We start from the raw sequence: 23,056 nt of genomic DNA on the forward strand, positions 1-23,056 counted from the left end.
ATCCACACGCCCTGCAGCACGGCTTTGTCCCTGAGAATTTTTACGCCTCAGAAACGATAGTCTGTTTTCTTAGAGGTGGAATGACAAGCGAGTGGAAGGTGAAACTGCATCCCAGTGAATGAAACAGAACTTTGTTCTGCCTATCGTCTCTTTTTCTCTCCCTTTCTTCCTTTCCTATCTTTTTCTTTCTCTTTTTCTTCTTTCCACCTTTAGCCAGAGATCAGGATTCTACTGGGAAATCCATATTTAAACTACTTAGAGCAGCTCCCTAAAATACTAGAATTATTTCCAAAAAATCTGTCAAGAAACCATTTTTCCACTTCAGTGTGGCATAAACAGAAACACATTTTCAACCAATGCCGAAGGTGTACGGAACATAAAATATTTGCATGATTTATTTTATTGAGCAACATTTTTAAAGGTACAAGAAACAAGCCATACACTACAACGATGCAAATGTGACTGAAACAATATGCTCAAGTTTCGTTTGCCACAAAAAGAAAAAAATAAAATAAATACAAAGGACACTGCCTTTTCGTAGATATTTGATCATGGCACATGCACATTTATCAAATCTTAACTTAAAATACTTTACGCAAAATTTTTCTCAGCTTTTATCAGGGAACTGCAGTATACACCTGCTTTTTTTTTTTTTTTTTTCAAAAAAGTGCTTATTCTTGTGTAGTGAATACAAAGCACACAAAATGAAATTTTTAAGCACAGAGGGTTACACTGAGAAGGCAGCCTTACTATTTAGGCACATGACAGTAATTAAGGTAACTGTACTGCAGATATCACATTCTTCACTTTTTTTTTTTTTTCAGCAAATCAACAGGCATTTTATGTTTTCATCCAGTAGCTGAAGNGGAAACTAATGCAAAAGTTAAAAAAAAAAATTAATGTCTACATTATACGTATATACTACATATAGCTTTAAGACCCTATATAATTATATATATTTATATATTTACTATATAAAGTATAAAATGGACACATCTATAAGAGATTCATTATTTAACTTACAATCACTTTTAAAGAATCCACAAACTGTTTACCTTCATTCATGGGTTTTACTAAGTTTAATATATATTTATACTTTGCCTTTACAAAAGATATTACGAGAGTTAGAGGGTTGTACCATCAGAACTAAGTATTTTTAAAATAAATCACACGGGAGAATGAACTAACTACGTGACACAAATTATTTCAGAATGAGATTTGACCAGTCATCCATCGATTCATATTGAAGGGTGTTTACTATTAGAAAGCATAGGAAATTTATAATTTATAATAATGTTTCACCTAAAATACCCCTAAAATATATCTCCAAAGACAAGAAAAGAAAAAAAGAAAAGAAAAAGAAGGGATATTTTAGTTTGCTAAAGAGTACATTTTTCTTAAGGATGAAAAATGATCCAGCAAAGTGGGATAAATATACTTGTAGTATAAAGTAGCCAAGATTCCCAATGAAACCTTTGGATTTATCTCTAATGAGAGAGATGTGCTTCTGAAAAAGTATCTGTTATATAAAATTATGTATATATTTACTCACTAAATTCCCCTATGTAATTAGTGAAGCGCTCATTGTGGTGGAAAGAAAAACATGTGTTTAATAAATCTGACTTTATTTTGAGGTTTAAACATTTAATTCTTATGTCTAAATATAGTGGGCTCTAAATACCCTCTTGCCCATATATCCAACTTATCATCTTTCCTCACCTATTCTTGGTGTGTGCAAAGTTTACTTGGAAGATTCTTAAAAGATCTGTCATAATAAAAATTACCTTTAGTTGATTAAATCTTTGACTTCTTCCAGGGTGAAAACGGAAGGAAATGAACACTGACTACCTATCTACTAAGCACTACATACACTATTTTATCAAACCAAAAAGCGAATAGTACAGAAATGGTCCTAAGAGCTCTCTCTCTATTGCCACCAAAGAATTTCTACAAGGGGAAATGACTATGTAAGAAGAAATTCTTACTGAGATTCATAAGTAGTATAGTCATTCATTCATTCATTCATCCATTCACTCATTCATTCATCCATTCACTTACTCAATATATTCTTACTGAAAAACTACTATAGGCCCAAACAGTATTCCAAGTACATGGAATATAGCAGAAAACAAACAGATAAAAATCCCTACCTTCACAGAGCTTGTATTTTAGTCGGGAAGAGACAAATCATAAACATAATAATAAATATATAAAGTATGTGACATGGTAAGTTCTTTGGATAACAAAAAAGAGGAAAGGCCCAAAAGAGAGTGCTGGTGGCAGGATAATTCAAATTCACAAGGGCACTGCGGGAAGGTGGTGCTGAGAGATGGCGTCTGAACCCATCAGGGGAGGGAATCGGCCACAAGGACTATTAGGGAGAAGAGTATCCTTAGTAGAGAGAACCATACTTTTGATATTTTACTCTTTATGCTGATGAAATGTTACCTTTTATAACGGTGTTTCCTTTTTATAGTTGAAGCTAGGGTCAGAACCCTCGATCTGAAGCTTCAGGGCTTGTTTAAGGCTTAACTCCGTCTCTGAGGAAGGATATCCCTCTAACACTTCCTGATGCCCTCTGTCCTGTATTGTCCGTGGGACTGAAACCCTACCAAGAAAAACCTGGTTGCTCTGAAGATGATAATTGGGATTTGTCATTATTCCATTTCTCTTCTTCTGCTCCCCACTTTGTTGATGAATAAGAAATTGCTGCTGAGATCGACCAATTTCTTGCTGAGTTGAAGGTACCATAATTTTGCACTGAGATTCTGCCGGTGTTTGCTTTGCGGGTGCACTAGTCCCAGATTTGGCTGTAGGTCCTCTTTTATCAAACTGAGTCATTTCATATTCTAAAACCTTTGGCTGTGAAGAATTATTTTGCTTAGCCTTTTTTCCAGCTGCCCCAGATTTGCTGGAATTTTCGGATTTCCCTCCTTTATTTGTTTTAGTTGACTTCAAACTGGGTTTTACTTGACTCCACTCAAACTCACTACTCGGCGAATTATGGCTCTGTCCCAGGGACTGTGTTGTGGAAGACGGGGAAACAATGGACTGTCGACTTCTACTGCGAGGCAACGAATGCTGCTGAATTTGTTCTGTAAATGACAGGTTATGAAAGCTATCAATTGGCACTGTTTGGGCCGTTGCTGTAGATGAAGTAGTTCTCAAGGATGAGTTTTTTGAGCTTTTCAGGGAATTATTTGACAACGATGACTTCTGACGATCAACTGTAGAATCTGGAGACTCCGAAGGAGAACTGAACGCATGAGCTGGCCCATTAGGTAACCCGCGCAGTGAAGGCTGCACATCCCCTCCACCAGTACTGCCAGAACTATTTGATTTAATTGTTAATGACTGCATTTTTGAAGACGCTGATTGTAGAGGTTTTTGCTCCATTGTATGAACAGGAGATGGGGAACAGCCATTCAAAGTAGACGCACCATATTTTTCTAATAATTTAATTATTTGAGAATGTCCATTTTTGGCTGCAACACGCATAGCAGTGCGCCCAAATTGATCGGCATGGTTTGGATCAGCACCGTGCTCTAACAAAACCTGCACAACATCGATGTGCCCTTCCTGGGCTGCGATACAGAGGGCGGTCGCACCCTGATTACATGTATGATCAACTCTGGCACCATGCTCAATCAGAAGCTGAACCACTTTTACGTGGCCCTGCCAAGCTGCAGACTGCAAAGCAGAACGCTTTTCATTGTCCGCAGCATTGATGTCCGCATGGTAGGTTATCAGAATCTGCACCATTTCCAAATGGCCTTGCCAACAGGAAACATGAAGGGCTGTCCTTCCTTCAGCATCGCTTGCTTCCACATTTGCACCATTTTCTAAGAAATACTCGGCCATCGTAAGTTGGTTTTCTAGGGCCAGAATGTAAAGTGTAGGCCTACCGTCAGCATCTTTGTAGTTAACGTCAGCTCCGTGGCTAAAAAGTAATTCAACAATGTCCCTATGCCCTTCTAACGCAGCGACGCGGAGTGCATTTCTTCCATCATAACCTCTCTGGTCAATGTTGGATTTATTTTCCAATAAGATCTGAACACAATCATAATGACCCTCTTGCGAAGCTAATATGAAAGGTATTCGCCCATCGTTATCGATCTCATTTGTTCTAGCACCTTGTTCAATAAGTGCTTCACATATTAATCTGTGACCTTCAAAAGCTGCCATATGCAGAGGTGTCCATCCGGCATCATCTCTGTGATTTTCATCTAACCCTCTATCCAGTAGAGTACGCACTACCTCCACATTTCCTTGGGCTGAAGCTATGCTGAGGACTGTCCTGCCCTCGCTGTCAATGCTATCCACAGCTGCACCCCAAAACAAAAGTGTGTTTACAACTGAGGCATGGCCCATAGAAGCTGCTGCCAGGAGGGGTGTACGGCCATTGTTATCTGTATGGTCTACATCTGCTCCCCCTTCTAGAAGCAAGTCAACCACATCGACATGTCCTTCATAAGCTGCTACCAGCAACGGAGTCATGCCATCTTTATCACAATGATCTACTTCAGCACCTCGGTCAATTAAAAGACTGACAACTGATGCATGTCCTTTACTTGCAGGCACACAAAGTGCAGCTACAGAGAGTGCGGTCCTGCCGTCAACATCCTCATGATTCACTTCTGCTCCGTGGTCCAGCAGGTGTTCCACAATCTCTCTATGCCCCATGTATGCTGCTGCTATCAGTGCAGTTCTGCCTTCATTATCAGCTTTGTTGACTTCAGCACCATGTTGTAGCAAATTCAGTACAATATCCTCATGTCCTCCCCAAGCTGCTGCTCTCAAAGCTGTTCGGCTATCAGCATCTGCACAATCCACTTTTACGCCAGCATAAAGGAGTGCAGAAACTACCTCGGTATGGCCACCCCAAGCAGCAGATCTTAATGCTGTCCAGCCATCTTGATCGGTATGATTAATGTTTGCTCCACACCCAATCAAACAATTAACCACCTTGGTATGTCCTTGTCTAGCAGCTAGGGTAAGTGGTGTGTGTCCATGCGCATCTTCTATCTCTAAATCTGCTCCCCTGGAGACAAGTAAATTCACTACGTCAAGATTGCCGCTGTACGCAGCATTAGCCAATAATGTTCTCCCATTTGAATCGCACTGATTTACTGAAGCTCCATTATCTAATAACGTCCGAATGGAATCCTCTCTTTCTAAGGCTTGTCGGACTATGCACGACGTGCGATCGTCTTCACTGTTGACGTGTGCGCCAGCTTTAACCAACAGCTGTAGCACTTCTTGTTCCTTGGGTATTAAAGTAGACAGAGAATCTCTGACAGGTGTACCATTCCATATCATCCAGAGAGCTAACTCAGCTGTCTCTAACTGCAAGTTTGAATTAATTAAATGCAATGCAAATTCTTGTGCTTCCAATGGTGTTAAATTCTTGGCTTGACAGGTATAACTCATAGCCAACATTCTGTGTCCTTCTGCTGCATTACATAAATACTTCTGAGTGCAGTGTTTCACATCCAGAAGCCACTCTGCAAAACTATAGTGAAACAGTATTTTAGTGTTTCCTAGTCCATCAACGAGAAGTTTGGAGAGGACATCTAGCTTACGCTGAAAGTCTTCCAAGGTTAGTGACATATTTTTAGTCCAGACTGCATGATATAATTCCGTTATGGTCAAAGGTCGGCAGGCTGCAAGAATCACATTCAAAATGGGCTGAACTTTTGCAAACTGTTTTCTTACAAAAAGTCTCTGACACAGCCAGAGATATAGACCATTAAGAGTTCCTGGGATGTCACGAATCTCTCTTAACATGATAAAATTTTCTACAACTCCATCTAGAACTCGTTCTAGATAAAGAAAGCATCCACTGCTTTTAATGTGAAGTTGATTTAACATCTCTGCAGTTTCTTTTGTGAGATGCTGTCGCAAAGCTTCTTCTTGATCTAAACGATGAAGGATGTACTGCTGAACGTCCTTAACAATGTACGCCTTCCGAAGGTCATCTAAACTTATTTTTCGAAAACCTAGGGAGAGAAAAAAGTAGATGTCATCAGTTGAAAATGATTATGAAAGTTGCCATATATTCAAAGAGGATGGCTTCCATACATAATGAACTAAGAAACAAATAAATCAATAACAAATCAATTAATACTAATAGATTAACACCTGTGAGTATACAGATCAGTTCTCTTTACCTTCTGTAAAAATACATTAATGGTAGATAAACTATTTCATTTTCCTGTCTACAAATTCAACTATTTCTCATTCCTTTAGTGGCTCAGAGCTCCCCTCAACTTTAAAGCTAAGGGTTACTAAACTCAGCATCAGGACAGTCTTACCTACGTATCCATAAAAGCAGCTTGGTGAGATTTTCTAAAGTCCCAAATGATCAGGAAAACAAGTTGCCAGAGAAAACCAGAAACACTTGTTTGTTTTTCCAAGCTGATTTTTTCACAGGAAAATTTTGTGTGTTTCCGTCTGCATACCTGAATGTATACTAGCTTTACTTATGAGACAGAGTATTTACATCCAGTTGAGTATCACCTGTCACTGCCTTTATATTACCATTATAAATGCACTTTCATAAAGAATACGTACAAAATGCTTATGATTTGAAAAATAAAGCTTTTCCACATCTAAATGCTTAGTAATACGAATTTAGATAGAATAAATTATTTTTTAATATTTATTATTTTTTTTTGAGAGCGAGAGAGAGAGCACATATGCAAGGAAGAGGGGCAGAGAGAGAGGGAGAGAGAAAATCCCAAGGAAGATTTGTGTTATCAGTACAGAGCCTGATGCAGGTCTCGAACCTATGAATCTTGAGATCATGACCTGAGTAGAAATCAAGAGTCTGACACTTAACTGACTGAGCCATCCAGGTGCCCCTGGATAGAATAAATTATTATGTTCCTCATTCATGACAGTTATCTGTTCACTTAAGTAGAATTAAGAATATCTGTTAATCAGTAATCTGAATATCTTGAGTTAAAGTTCCTGAAAATAATGGCTTTTTAAAAATTTCAACTTCTAATCATTATACATGCAATTTCCTAATTATGAATATGCACTACTTAATACACTGCTATCAAAACACTTTTAACAATTTTTTTTATAAGAAAAGGTTGAAAAATGCTCACAGTTTTAGGGTCATAAAAACACGATTTATTGAAATGTTGGACCATGTCTCTGTTGAACCATGTTTGTATTCTTACTGAAAGTATGTCTTAGGGATGGAACTTCTCACTGCCGGTGACAGAATGACAGAGTGACAGGACGTGTGCCAACAGTTATAACTGATGTTCACCGAATAACTATGTGAGGCGAGAGACTAGGAAAATAAAACCTACAATGTTAAATCCTCAGCTACGAGTAGATGAAACTTGCTTAAACCCAATAAAACTCTTAATGCTCCCTCCCTATAGTGACACACTTGCCAATTTAATTCTGAATACTTACATTTCAATTCGAAACCCATATATTTCAACTTAAAACATTAGCAAAAAGCAGAAAGAAATGTACAGGACATATACAAGGCAAATAGAAAAAAAAATTAAGAAAAAAGTGAATAAAGGAAAAATAAGCTATGTTCATGGATGGAAAGAAAGTGTATTTTATATTTCACACTTCTCCTAAATTAAAAGTTTTAACCAAATTTAGTAACCCTTTGGTTTATATCATTTATAGTTACAGGTTTTTAAAGTATGCTATTAAAGTCAGTCTAGAGGAATAAAGGTGAAAATATATCATTTAGAGTATTAATATTGGTGACAAAGAGTGCTGGGAAATAACTGAACAACAAAAAATAGAAATAATCAATCAATGCAGCATGTGCACAAAATACCAACAGATAGTTTAGAAGACATGACACACGGGTTAGAAACAGATTATTAACACACAGAAGTACACACATGGCATTAATTACACTTACCGGTGAACATTTTAGTAACAGCCTTACTCTGTTTTCGGGCAGAACACAGAAGCAGTAGCCATGGTGGAAAGAACTCGTGGTGACCAGCTAAGAGCTCTGCGACAGTTCCAGATAAGCTGGTAGATGTTTGCTCGCCTTCGGTAATGTTACACCCTTCGTCCACAGAGTCAACAAGCAGATACAGGCTTTGCTGGGGAGGCTTCATTCCCAAAAGAGGGAGCAGAACACACCTGTAAAATACATCCATATAAGCATTTTCAATGCTATTGGCTACGATGCTAAGATTTATCATTCAATTATTAGTAATATAGATCATAAATGTTTTAGGAATAAATTAAGGTTTTAGAATTAAAATATTGCGTAAGTTTCAGTTCCTTACTTTAAGAATACTAGACCCAAATAGTTTGCATTTTCAGTAACCAAATTTTCCACAATAAAGGGTATGCGTGAGTGTGTATGTGTGTGTGTTAGGAATTCAGCATAATTAAGGAGAAGGATAGCAGGAACTTTAGGAAACTAGATTTCAATATTCCCTTCCTGAGTTTTTGAATCACCAATAAAAAGCTTGAGTTGCTTATAACTAAGTGAAAATGTGTTGCAAAGGAAAAACAACTTTGGGGACCACTTTAATAAAAAGAAAATATCAGGGGTCCTACAGAATTTAGAAATGTTTTGTCACCATTTCTCTTACAGAATGACTGCAGGCTATACTAGCTTGTCACATATAAATTTTATTTTAAAAGATCGTACAAAGATAAATTACTATAACCTAGGTCCCATTTGACGTATGTTCAAATTTTGTCTATGGTCATACAACCCTGAGCATGCCAGGTCTCGTCTGATGTATGTTCAAATTTCAATGTAAATAGCAAATTATTAGGTTTAATACACAGAACAATGCATTTCCTACTCATAATTTATATTGCAATTGAATATAGCTTGTTCATAACTGAAACAATGCTCATTCATTTTCAACAAATATTTGCTTGTGCATGCCATGTGGTGAATAAGGCGCTGAAGGATACAACGGTGAAAGGGACATGATCCATCTAGTTATGAATACCAAAACTTTACAGATAATCCATTCTGCAATTCTGAAACTTTCAATCCCACAGCAGCCAAGATCTGTTTTTATCATCTTGTCCTACCAACATTTCTTTATAAAAATCTCTCAAACCCACCTCAGTCTGTAACATCATTTCTCTCACCTGGACTTCCAGAATCACCTCTACGTTCTGTACAGCACACGTTTCCATCCACTTCCCCAGAGTTCCTCCCGCAGCCAAAGCAGCCTTTATAGAATATTACTCAGCCACACTAGCCTCTTTCAATGACTTTTATTAGATACAATTACACAAGGACCTTTTCATTTGCAGCTTTCTCTGCCAGAAATGTCCTTCTTCTCTTTCTTCATATAATTAACTCCTCCTTAATCTTCAATTGTAAGCTTGAGAGTCACTTTCCAAAGGTTGAATGCCTATAATACGCTTTCATTGTATTAAATATTTCTCTTTCATAGCACTATCAAATTTGCAATGTTATACTTACTAATTTAATATCATTAATTTTTATTTCTTCCTTTACACTGTGAGCACCGAGACACAAGGACTATGTCAGTTTTGTTCACAAGGCTACCCCAGGACTTAGCACAGTGCTGTGCCCACGTAGATCCTAAATGAAGACTTAACACTGTTGTACTCTAGAATGGAAAACAAATTAATTTCAATGCAGTATGCTCAGTGCTATGATAAAAAGTAAAATTACTAATGTGGTAGATAAGAAATGACCAGCTCAAGGGAAGTAGATTGGAAAGGCAGAGGATGTCAGAGAAATATTCAAATATTAGGCGCTCAAGAAGAATCAATTTGGAAGAAACATATTATTCTCCAGGAATGGTGAAAAATTTACAATAAACTGTAATAAAATGAAAGCAGAGCAATCTTGGCAGAGGAAAATGCTAAGTTTGGGAAAATTTGCTTTATTGTACCTTATGTATATATTTCCTCTATCATGAGAACAAAGAAGTTTGATGAAATACAAGTACTATGGTAACACATATACTACAGTACATAATATACTATATACTATATATATAATCACTACCACTTGATAAATAACACACAATGCTGTGAGAGTACACAGAACCTACACTGAATAGGGATGGGAGTCGGCAGGGGGGAAGCCAAATAAAGAAACTTAGTCAATAGAAAGAGCTGTGGTAAAGACAACACATAGGACTAAACAAAACAAAACAAAACAAAACAAAACCCATCTAGTTTAGGCAATAGCACATTCAGTCTTGAAGAAGAGAAAGACTTGTGAACAAAGTCTGGAAGAGAAGAGTTAAGAAAATAAGTAAATACTGGGTTTTATAAATGTTATTATGAAATTTGGGCTATGACCTAAGGGTACTAAGGAGTCAACTGAAATATTTTAAGCGAGAAATTGATACATTTATATCTGTATTTAGAAAGATAACTGGCTACATTTGAAGGAAAACATGAAACAGGTAAGTAGAAGAAAAGAGTGAGATTGGAGGCCACTGCTTATATAAAAAGGGGGTGACGGGGGGAGGAGGGGAGAGCCACTGTTAACTTTAATTCAGTGTTTTATATGCTTTAAGTACTTTACATACTTATTAACTCATTTTATTCTCACATTAACTCTTTAAGATGGGTTAACTATTATAACAGCCATTTCCAGATGAGGAAATCAAGGTACATGATGGGAAGTCAAAGTTAAAAGGAAGGAATTCAAGTCCAAGCTGTGACTCCAGAAGCTACATAAGAGTGGCCCATTCATTCTGGTTTACCTAGGATTTCCAAGTTTTAAGCAGAGTCCTAGAAACTAGCTGCCCCTCATCTCCATTCCCCACCCTCAGTCCGTCACACTAGCCTACACTCTTATCCACTGGGGTCTACTGACAATACTTACAGCAAATATTACAACAGAATTGAGGGAAATCAGTGGGCGAAACTGATGATTATTTAATTGCTTTTGCTTACTCTAGGTTGTTTGCTTTTCTTTTCCTAGTTTCTTAGAAACTGAAATAATTGTTTCACACTTTTCCTCTTTTTTAAAAAAAATTTTAATGTTTATTTATTTTTGAGAGAGACAAGACAGTTCAAATGCGGGAGGGACAGAGAGGAAGACACAGAATCCAAAGCAGACTCCAGGCTCTGAGCTGTCAGCACAGAGCCCAATGCAGGGCTCAAACTCATGAACCGTGAGATTATGACCTGAGCCCAAGTCCAAAGCTTAACCGACTGAGTCACCCAGGCATCTCTCATACTTTTGTTCTAATAATAATCCCTTAATGCTATGAATTCCCTTCTTAAGTATTTCCAATATCATCTAGTTCAAAATAATTTTCCTTTGATTCCTTCTTTGAATTATAGGTTATTTAGAAGTGGGTTGTACAGCTTTCAAATATCTGGGGATTTCCTAGGCTTTTTTATGTTACTGTGTTATCATTATTTAATTCAATTGTGATAAGATAACATACTCTGTATAACTTGCATGCCCTTAAATTTATTAAGATTTGTTTTGTGGCCCAGAATAGCTCTATTTTACTAAATGTTTTATGGGCACTTGAAAAGAATGTGTTCTCTGCTATTTTGGGGTAGACTGTTCTACAAATGTCTATTAGGTCAATTTGGTGATAGTGTTTTTCAACTGTTCTATATACTCACTGATCTGCTGTTTATTTGCTCTATCATTATTGAAAAGGGAGTGTTAAAATATCAGAACGTGGGGTGCTTGGGTGGCTCAGTCGGTTAAGCGTGCGACTTCAGCTCAGGTGATGATCTTCAGCTCAGGGTTCGAGTCCTGCGTCGGGCTCTGTGCTGGCAGCTCAGAGCTTGGAGCCTGTTTCAGATTCTGTGTCTCCCCCTCTTTCTGCTCCTCTCCCACTCATGCTCTATCTCTGTCTCTCTCTCTCAAAAATAAATAAATTAAAAAAAAATTTTTTTAAATATCAGAATGTAAGTGTGGATTTGTCTATGTGTTCTTGCAAATGTATTAGTTTTGGGTATTTTCAAGCTGTGTTATTAGAGGAATAAACAATTATGACTGTTATATCCTTGAGGAATTGACCCCTACATCATTATGAAAGACCCTCTTTTATCCTGGTAATATTCTTTTCTTCAGAATTCACATCACCTGACATTAATGCCGCTATCCAAGCCTTTTCTTTTGATTAGGGTTACAGCATGATATGTGTTTTCTCTTTCTTTTTCATTTAACTACGTGTCTCTTTATATACAAGGAACATTTGTTGTGGCCAACATATAGTTAGATCTCACATTTAATGTGATTATTGATATACTTCAGTTTAAATCTACCATGTTCTTATACATATAATTTTGCAATGTGTTAAGTATATCTGTAAGATATATTACTAGGGTTATAGTTGTAAAGTTAAGGGGCATTATCTGTATACTTTGGTAGTAACTGACAAAATATTCTCCTTAAAAATTATATTAATATACATTCCCAACAGCTGTGGAAGAGTGACTACTTCTTCCACAGATATGTAAAAAATGGCATCATCTTGGTTTTAGTTTACATTTGTTTCTCATGAGCCAATCATATTTACATATGCCTAGGAGTCATATTTCTTCCTCTTTAAAATGTGTCCTTATATCCCTTTACCCATTTTACAAAAGATGATAAATTTTTCTCTTTTTGGGACTCTTTAGTATCAAGAAAATACACTGTTGCTAATTTTTTCCATTTGTTATATTTATTTTTGACTTAAGTTTCTTTTTTGACATGCAGTTTCTTTTTCTTAAGTTTTATAATGTATCAATCTTTTTTTCTTTTATGACTCCTGAGTTTTATGCCACGATTTTGAGGGGCCTTACCAACTCTAAACTTAAAAAAAACACTTCCTCATGTTTTCTGTAAACGTTTTGAACACTTAGTTTTATTTTTTTAATAAAATTAATTTTGACATAAAGATATGAACGTTGGTTCCAAAAAAAAATTCTTTCCCACGTGGCTCCACAGTTATCCCACAGCTATTTATGAAATTATCTTTCTCCTATTGATTTGAAATATCTCTGTTCACAGAGTAAGCCTTCATATTTTGGGTATGTTTCATCTCATCCTGTTGTTTCACCATCTCTTCTCCAAGCACTTTTATTTCTGCTTCACGCAATTGTTTAACTCAGGTAATTGCTTATTAATTATATTTTCATTTAAGGCAATATATTTGGCCACAGATTTCTTTCTGTTCCAGGGCAAAATTTTTCTGGTGAGTGTTTCCTGTGTTCTGCTTCTCAGATTCCTTCCCCCTTTTGTTCTTGAGATGTATTTTTATAGATCTATGACAGCTCCTCTTCAATAAGAGAAGTTCCCTCTGGACCAGCAATTGCAGGTTAGTGTATCCAGTGTCCAGGCTTGTAAGAATTCTCCTTATGACTCAGAGCTATAAGCATGAAAAATTTCTTTGAGCTTCTACTTCTCCCTAGCCAATTAAGATCAGAAGCTGTGGGGATATAGAGAAGTCAGGGTTTCTCACCACAAACCCTTTCCGGACTACCCCCAAATGTTTGACGCCCTCTTCCCTGCCTTCTTTGTTCTTCCTTTCTGCCTAACTGGGTCCAGGGGAACTTCTAGCATAAGTTTATAGCCTGTCTCCATGGTTGAAAAAAAAAGAGCCTTTATACTCTTGATGATATTCAGGGTACACACTTATTTTAAAGAATAAATTGTTCTGCCAGTTTTGTCTGCATCTCAATCTGATATTAACTTCCACATTTTATTGAAGTTTGGTTTAGAGTTCTCTCATTGTTTCACTTTCTTGTTTTTGTACTGTTTTCCACGCCATACTCAGTCGTACTATAAGCCGGAGGCCAATCTTTGGCTTTAAAAATGTTGAGCTATTTTTTCTCGCCTTGACCTCACTCTAAACTCAAAAGTAAAAATCTCCCAAACTGTCTGCCATCCATCTCTGTGTGTATGCTCCATAGGCATCTCAAATTTAGGATGTTTAAAGAAGTATCCTCTCTCAGTTTACCCCCAATATAAGTTCTTCCCCACCCGACTTCCCCATGTCATTTAATGTATCTCATCATCCCCTAGTTTCTTGGGCCAAGATCTTAGGATCCGTTCCTGAGTTCTTCTTTTTGTTCCAGCCACAGTGCCCACCTTTCAGTTTTGTTTTGTTTTGTTTTGGGGCCAAGGTAGTTGGTACTCCCTCCTACTAGAAATTCCCCCAGGAGGAATTTCTTAACCTCTATGTTTCAACACAAAGTTTAATCCTGAAAGACGCCTTCCGAATCACCAAGTCTTAAGAAGCTTTTATCATCACTCACTGCTGTTACTCTAAAGACTCCAACTCGATTGTTTTCTTTGTAGTGTTTATCATATTCTCAAATTAACTTATTATATGACTTGTGTAACGCTGTACGGCTAAAGTGAAGCTCCTCCACCGCCGAACCTCCTCCCCTAGGACGTGGCTTTCTCCTACGACACTAGCTACTCTTCTTCACATCTTCCCAACCTTTCAATTTTGAAATATATATCAATATTCATATCTTGGATCTTCTCTTTCTCTATTTCCATTCACCTTTTCCATAGTTTGTTAATACCCTTAAGTATCATTTATAGTCCACTGAAACCAAATTTATATACACTGCCAGCACTTCTTAATCCAGACTTATGAATCTTAACTACTTACTCAACTTCTCTGTTTAGATATCTAATCTTGAACATATTAAAACCTCAACTTCAGACCTCTAGTCTTCATCTTGCTTCTCCCTTAGTCTTTTCCTTTTCAATAAAGAGCAATCCTATCCTTCAGTTTCTCAGGCCACAAGTTTTAAAATCGTCCTTTAATCCTTCCCCTCCCCCCCACACTCCATATATCCAATGTGCTATCAGCTAAATCTTAAAAATAATCAACCACTTTGCCCAAATCCAAGCACCATTGCCTCTTACCTCCATTACCGCACTGCACTAGCCAGGTACTGATTTCCTGGTTTCCACCGTCACCAACCCAATTCTCAACAAAGCAAACACTGTGATCCGTTAAAATGTTAAACCAGATGATGTTATTATTACTCTGTTTAAAAGACTTGAAGTCTTCCAATCTACTGAAAGTAAAATAAATGTGCTTGCAACAGCCTCAGAGTCCATACATCGTATGAATCCTGTTTCTCTACCTGTCTCCTACAAACACTCCTTTGCTCACTCTGTTTCAGCCACACAGGCTTTCTTGTTTTTCTTGGATTATATTAAGCCAATGCCCACCTCAGGGCTTTTCACTTAGTACTTCCTCAGTCTGGAAATTCTTGTCAGAAACTTCCTTCACAAAACCCTAACCTCCCCTATATAGAATAACAACTCTTCTTCCACAACCTACCTGGTACATCACTACTATCCTCCTTACTCTGGCTTGATCTTCCATACGGTATTTATTGCCAATTGGTATGCTATATATTGTTAACATTTTATTTTCTACCAGCCACATACTCCAATCCTCAAAACGTAAGCTCAATAAACACGTTTGACATTTCCACTTTTATTTACTAACATATACCAGTATTAAGTATGGCATCTGATACATTCCTAGTATCCAATATGTAATTGATGAATGAATGAATGAATAGAACAATGTAAAAGTAAGAAATCAGAAATACATACATATGTGTGTGGATCTCCCAGTGGTAGTATTATATATTAACAGTGAAAGACATGCCTCTCAACAAATGCCAGTAGAACAATCAAGTAGAGAACGAGTTTTTAAATATGAAGACCCCAAAAAGGTAAAACTTAAAGGAAATAATCAAAAAATACTTTTTACATTTCAAAGCAAAATTTTCACAAACAAAATGACAAGTGCCACAGGATCAAAGATATTTAAAATAAGATATCATTTCACATTCACTTCCTAAAACATAAAGAACAATGACAATACAGCACACGTTGGTGACCTACACTTCTCCTAATAAACACGATGTTAAAGCTTTAGTGCTAGCTAAACAGAGCTGAAGATTAACATACATACCCTATGATTTCACATTTCTCTTCTAACTACGTAATTTAAAATCACCGTTTTCTGTTTTACTCCTAGTATATGCCCAAGAGAGTACCCAAGAATGTTCTTAGCAGCACTGTGTTTTGTTTTTTTGAGAGTGGGGTGGGTAGAGAGGGGCACAGGGGGAAAGAAAGAGAATCTTTTTTTTTAAACTTTTTTTATGTCTTTATTTTATTACGAGAGACAGAGACAGAGAGTGAGTGGGGGGAGGGGCAGAGAGAGAGGGAGACACAGAATCTGAAGCAGGCTCCAGGCTCTGGGCTGTCAGCACAGAGCCTGACATGGGGCTCAAACCCATGGACTGTGAGATCATGGCCTGAGCTGAAGTCGGACGCTCAAATGACCGAGCCACCCAGACGCCTCGAAAGAGAGAGAATCTTAAGAATCTTAAGCAAGCTTCAAGCTCAGCACAGAGCCCGACATAGGGCTCAATCCCATGACCCTGGGATCATGACCTGAGCAGAAATCAAGAGTCAGATGTTCAGGGGCCCAGCAGTACTGTTTCATAAAAGTTAAAGTGCTAAATACATCTTAAATGAGTATCAACATGACAAGTTAATTATAAAGACTGGAATTATATATTATATAGCAGTAAAAATGAATCATGTAGAACATGTAACAACATGAACACTGTAAAAAAATGTTACATAGAAAACATTACAGAACTGTTGGCAACACAATACCATTTACATAGAACAATGGCTTTCAAAGCATGGTGTGAGGATCCCTAAAGGTCCCCTATACCCTAGAGCATTTCAGGGTCAGAATAAAACTAAGATGTGATTTGCTTTTTCACTAGTTCTCTCTCAAGGATACACGGAGTTTTCCAGAGGCTACGTTCAAAAGCAGAGATGATCATCTAATTTATTACTTCTAATATTAAAAAGATTTGCAAAAAACATAAAACAATGCTCTTCTTTTAACTTTGTGTTTTTTGGTTTTGGTTTTTTTTTTTTGACAATATGTACTCTTTCATTAAAATATTACTTATGTTAATATGTAATGGATTTATTATTAAATATTTACTAGTACATTATTTAAAAATAGTTCACATTTCAAAAATTTAATGTTTATTTATATGAGAGAGAGAGAGAGAAGGAGAGAGAGATAGAGAGAGGAGAGAGAGAGAGAGAGAGAGACAGTGAACAGTGAGTGAGCAGGGGAGGGAGAGCGAGAACCAGAGACAGAATGTGAAGTAGGCTCCAGGCTGAGTCGTCAGCACGGAGCTTAACATGGGGTTTGAACTCACAGGCTGTGAGATCATGACCTAAGCCAAAGTCGGATGCCCACTGACTGAGCCATTCAGGTGCCCCACATCAGCTCAAATTTCAAGTACAGCAAATACTGATATATAACCCACATAAACAAAAGTTCCTTGAAGCCCTTAGTAATTTTTAAGAAGTGTAAAGAGAAGCTGAAACAAAAAAAAAAGTTTTGAGAATTGCTGACATCTGATAAAAATGTATAAAACTAGAATATATAACAAGTATGTGTCTATATATATATATATCCCTATACAGTCAACATGCATATAAAGTTAGCTAAGCTACATAGATATAAAAAGTAAATCCATAAGAGGGGTCACCTTATGGGTGTGAGTCGATCAAAATTACAAGGGATACCTGGAAAGATTTCAAATGTGGATTATTTTTTTTAATGTTTAATTATTTATTTTGAGACAGAGAGGGAGCCGAGTAGGGGAGGGGCAGAGACAGAGGGAGAGAGAGAATATCAAGCAGGCTCCATTCTGTCAGTGCAGAGCCCAATACAGGGCTCGTGAGACCATTACCTGAGCTGGTATCACAAGAGTATGACTAACTCGGCCACCCAGATGTCCCCCAAGATTTTATTTTTAAGTAATCGCTACGCCCAACTTAGAAACTGAACCCACAACCCTGAGATCAAGAGTGGCAGGCTCAACTCACTGAGCCACCCAGGCACCCCTATTTTTTCTTTAAAACAAAACAGAAAACCTAGATTTAAAGTAAATATGGCCAAATATGTAGGTAGATGCATATTTGTTTTCTTATTTTATTTACTTTCCTCTATAACTGAAAAACTTCAGGGATAGGAACAATCATTTTCTCCAAATTCTTTTTCTGCAACCATTTCTTGTACTTGGTGCCATTAATTTTTATGGCACTGTGAAGTCTACAGTGTGCAAGCTGTTTCTCTCACTAAATTAGCAATTAATAAACATCCTACTGAGATTTAAGCTAGAAACATTTTTCCTTTTTCTAATGAATATACATTTTAAATGATAATCTCAGAAAGACTTATAGGAATGAAACTATGAAACGCAGAAGAAACGAGGGATTTATAGGAGAGAAGCAAATGGTGCTTCCCATGATTCATATCATAGAACATAAATCAGATGCTGTTAAAAAGTTTTCCATTTTATATAAATTAACTTAAGCATGCATTATAAGAGACAACAGAAATAAAATAGAAAAATACTGGTTCAAATGGATCCCTGTCACCTATATTATCTATATGTATAAATTGCTATGCAGAAAAACATGTTACTATTTCAAAACTGAATGTGATTAGAGCAACACAAATTACAAATGTGACCAAATTTATAATGTTTTTAAATTAAAATATAGTTATTCCTCAATGCAGGAAAGAGTTACTGAGTCTCCACTGTAGTCTATGTCCTGGAGATAAAAAGGGAGGGAACAAGACAGGTAAGACCGGTAAGTAGTCTGCTCATTCCAGGAGGCAGGCTGAAAGTCAAAGTAAACACATGAGCAACGTAACTTCAGATCATGCTAGACACTGAAAATTAAGAAATAAAGAAAACAAAGTGGGATGATCTGATTTAAGAAACTGACGGGGTCGGGAGACATCTCAAAGACTTGATGAAAAGGAAAGGCTCTCTGAGGAGGTACAATTAAGGCTGTCACCTAAGTGACACCAGGACAAGTAGCCATATAAAAATCTTCTGGCTGGAACTTGACCTATTTCAGAACACAATAAGGGGTAATGACGTGGATGAAGAGCAATGAGCAAGGATGAAAGTGATACAAGCTGAGGTCAAAGGTTAGACAAAGACCGGACCATGTAAAGCTTAGATTTTATTCTTAAGGTAGTAAGAAGCCATTGGCAGGTTTTAGGTAGGTAAGTAATATGATCTGATACTTCCACACTTTGTGAAGAGAAGAAGGACAATAAAGCAACAGGAAGACCACGTTGGGAGGCGACTGCAGCAATCTAGGCAAGAAAGGATAGGAGTAGCAGCAATGCGGATGCAGAGAAATAAGGTACCTCTTTTATCACTGAAATAAAACAAGAGAAGCTAATGGATTGAGTGTAGCCATCAGTGAAATGGAGGAATCGATGAGGATTCTTAAATTTTTGATGAAAATTATTGGTTTCGATATGAAATATTATTTCCTTACCTTTTTTTTATTGTTAGCTATTTTTACAACAGTGGTATATCATTGGTTCCACATCTCTCTCATCTTGCTTGAACCAAGAAGCTAACCAACACATGCTGTTCTCACGGTGATGCCAGAAATAAAGAGGATAAGCCCAACTACTCGTGGACATTTTAAGCCTCTGTCTGGATGATGTCTGCTGACATCCCACTGGCCAAAGCAAATGACATGGTTCACCCAAACAAAAAAGGCAGAGAAGTATATTTCTCCTCTAGTAGAAGGGCCTCCAGCACCATATGCCAAGAACACATGGAGGGACAAGAACAAAAACAAATAACCAATCTACCAGTTTCTATGTATTCAACTCAGGAGTCATAACTGTAAAAGGTCGATAGTTTCTGGAAAGCTCCAAATCATTCTTCTAGATAGCCAAAAGTAAGGTATAATTAGTTTTCTTAATGTTTTTATTAAGCAATTACATGAGCACTTCAAATTTTATATTACCAATGATTATACTTAACTATGCATGTATACAGTAGAAAAAAATAACATCAGAATATTTATTTTTAAATTCTTTAAATGTTTATTTAAATGTTTATAGAGAGAGAGAAACAGAGCACAAGTTGGGGAGGGGCAGAGAGAGAGGGAGACACAGAATCCGAAGCAGGCTCCAGGTTCCCAGCTGTCAGCACAGAGCTGGACTCGGGGCTCGAACCCACAAAGTGTGAGATCATGATCTAAGCCATAGTTGGTGGATTAATTGACTGAGCCACCCAGGTGCCCCTATTTCTGAGATTAGAATAACATGAAAGAGAAACTGATTTAAAATTTAAGATAATTATATACAGTATGGCCAAGGATAATGAACAACTGTAGGGTAAACAGGCAACCAATCAGAATATGTTTCAAATATTTAAAAAAAATTTTTAATGTTTATTTATTTTTGAGAGACAGAAAGAGAGAGCACAAGCTGGGGAGGGGCAGAGAAAGAGGAAGACAGAGAATCCAAAGCAGGTTCCAGGCTCTGAGCTGTCAGCACAGAGCCCAATGCAGGGCTCAAACTCATGAACCGTGAGATCATGACCTGAGTCAAAATCAGATGCTTAAATAGACTGAGCCACCCTAATGCCCCAAATATATTTTCTTAATGTAAGCCCTATGCCCAACACGGGGCTTGAAGTCATAATGCCCTGTAAGATATTTTTAAGGGCAGAAAACTATTTATTTATTTTACTTCATAAAATCAAACAATTTTACCATATAGCAACCATCTTATTTCATAATTTTTTAAAGAAAACAGCAAAAATGCTAAAAAACCTGAAAAGAAAAAAAAATCTACAAATAGTTAACAAAAAAATCCATATCCTTATTATATATATGAAGTTCTTACTAAGCACTAAGAAAATTAAGAATATTCTTACTTCTCACATCTCTTAACATCTTTAGCACTTTCTCATATGCTTAAGATGTTTCTTGAAAGAACAAATGAAGTTATGTGTTCTGATAAAGTTTTGGAAACATGAAACGTACTTTAAATGGAACAAAATGAAATAATCAAGAGCTTTTAATGGAGGCAAACAGAGAAATATGAATTTGTTGTATAAGTTATCACAGTCCTAAGAAGAAGGACCTAAAGAAAGCATTGTTTTATCATGGTTAATTGGCCAACTATGAACAAAATAAATAAAAATAAAAAATGAATAAAAAGAGAGGCTAAAATTACTTCTAGGAGTAGATGAATAATATTCTAGATTAGGGTAAAAGATTCAAGAAACATTCCAATATTAAGATTAAATACCTTAGAATGAGCTAATATAAGAGAAAATACTCAAAGGAAACTCTAGAAACAAGTCTAGGGCAGTGCTTCTCAAACTTCAATGTGCTCAGGACTCACTTAGGAAATGGGTTAAGAGGGAGACAGATTCAACAGACCTCAGATTCTGCATTTCTAAAAACTCCAAGTGATGTCGACAGTGTTGATCTTAAGATCACACTTTTAAGCACAGTCTAGGAAACAAGAATTAAGAAATAACTTAGATAAAGAGTCAGTTTTCCCAGAATTCCAGATAATGATCAGGCTTCAGATTATATGCTTTTATCCTGTATCCTTCCAGCTTGGAGCTTGTTAAAGCTGCATTTTTACATTTGTTTTTGTGATTATTTGTTCAATGTATTTCATTCTTGCCCCTACGACTTAACCCAGTGTACTGTTTGGCTCACAACTTTAGCCCTGACACTGACCACGTATCTGACACAGAGCAGGTGCAGAATATTTGTTTCAGAAATAAATGAATGAGCCAATGAATTGAAACACTGAGAGATGTTGATTTGAAAAACACAGAAAGGTTACTGAGGAACACTCCAGTGAAAAGATAGATGTTGATCAGGGTGAGGGTAAAAGCTCTTAATGCAGATTTGATTCTTATCATATTAGATATGAACATTGGTGGCCATGTAAATAAATAAAATTATTTGAGGAGTATGTATAAAGAGGGAAGATCTGAGTAAGCTTTGTTGGACAAACACCCAGACAGTACCTAGAGGGAGAGTGACCAAAGAACAGAGTCAGAAGATTTTGAAAGGAAGAAATTACAAATAATGAAAAAAGTTCTAGGATATATCATCTAAGGCGAAGATAGAGTGAGCAATGAGTTCAGAAACTATGCTGCATAAGCATCTTTCTTGGAATCTATACACATAGAAGTCAGACTTCTGTAAGTTAAGAAATGAGGTGATACGTAAGGAGTGGGACTTGTGTACACAAATTAGAGATAATATGAAGATCTGGTGGGAAATACAAAAATACATTTTTTTTTTCAGAGTACTAGGAAACACATTTGTTTCTGAAAATGACCGTAGCAGCCAGGCTGGCATATATGAACAGATGAAGGTCTTGGAATAGAATAACAGAGTTGGGGGGATTAATCGAATTAGGGCATGTAGGCCCCATGTGAAGACAGCAGCTAACAGGGCTCCACTAGATTACTGATTCAAAAGAATGAGAACCTAATTTTGTCAAAATTTCCTTTTTTTTCCCAGAAAAACCAAAAATCTGGATGTGTGTGTGAAATGTCCTGAATTGGGTAAAAATATTCAACCGGTAGGGAACAACTTTACTCTCTGGTCTAAAACAAAACAAAACAAAAACCACAATTATTAAGAAGTAAACAAAAGAATGGCCTAGCAGAAATAAAAATGTGACTGAAATTAAATAACATAATTATCGAGGAATATGTTAGGCCGTTATAGCATAAGTAATTAAAGGTTGAGGAGTGGTGCAGCAAATTTTATGGAGTACCAGCAACGGTAACCAAAGGGAGCAGCACTTAGATATAAAATGAAAGAGCCCATCAAGGGCAGAAGGAAAAGGCTGTAGGAAGGGAAAAGTAGGAGGCTCGGAATGAATGGAAGTCGAACTTAAAGTAAAAATAACATGGTCAAAAGTTGGAAATAATAGACAATTTGGTGAAAAACGACTATGTTCGACTAAAAGAAATGTAGAGTTTCAATTATGAAAATTATATTAATTCACTTATTTTATTTAAAATGTGAACCGTACAGACATTTTACAAGATCTTTTAATCTGATACTATCTAAGAATGGATAATGATAGTTACCTTAAATAGTACTAGTTATACAAGACAGGCCATGGAAAGGGAACATTTTGCCTTGAAAATACCCCACAACTGAGGGTAAAAAGGAAGCACACGTTCCTAGCTCATTCTG

General features: G+C 36.7%; 1 protein-coding gene across 1 annotated transcript in view; it reads right to left on the bottom strand.

The window, feature by feature from the left end:
- Positions 1 to 867: 867 nt before the first annotated feature.
- The window catches only part of ANKRD50 (ankyrin repeat domain containing 50), a 29,545-nt gene continuing 7,356 nt past the window's right edge, over positions 868 to 23,056 (bottom strand). Inside the window, exons 3-4 of the mRNA XM_077770894.1 lie at positions 7,907 to 8,136; positions 868 to 5,999 (exon numbers count right to left, since the gene is read on the bottom strand). Of these exons, the coding sequence (XP_077627020.1) occupies positions 2,452 to 5,999; positions 7,907 to 8,136 (3,778 nt within the window). The 3' untranslated portion in view covers positions 868 to 2,451. The remainder of the gene's footprint in view (positions 6,000 to 7,906; positions 8,137 to 23,056) is intronic.

The sequence above is a fragment of the Crocuta crocuta genome, unplaced genomic scaffold (genome assembly GCF_008692635.1).
Source record: "Crocuta crocuta isolate KB4526 unplaced genomic scaffold, BGI_CrCroc_1.0 scaffold331, whole genome shotgun sequence".
NCBI classification, from domain to species: domain Eukaryota; kingdom Metazoa; phylum Chordata; class Mammalia; order Carnivora; family Hyaenidae; genus Crocuta; species Crocuta crocuta.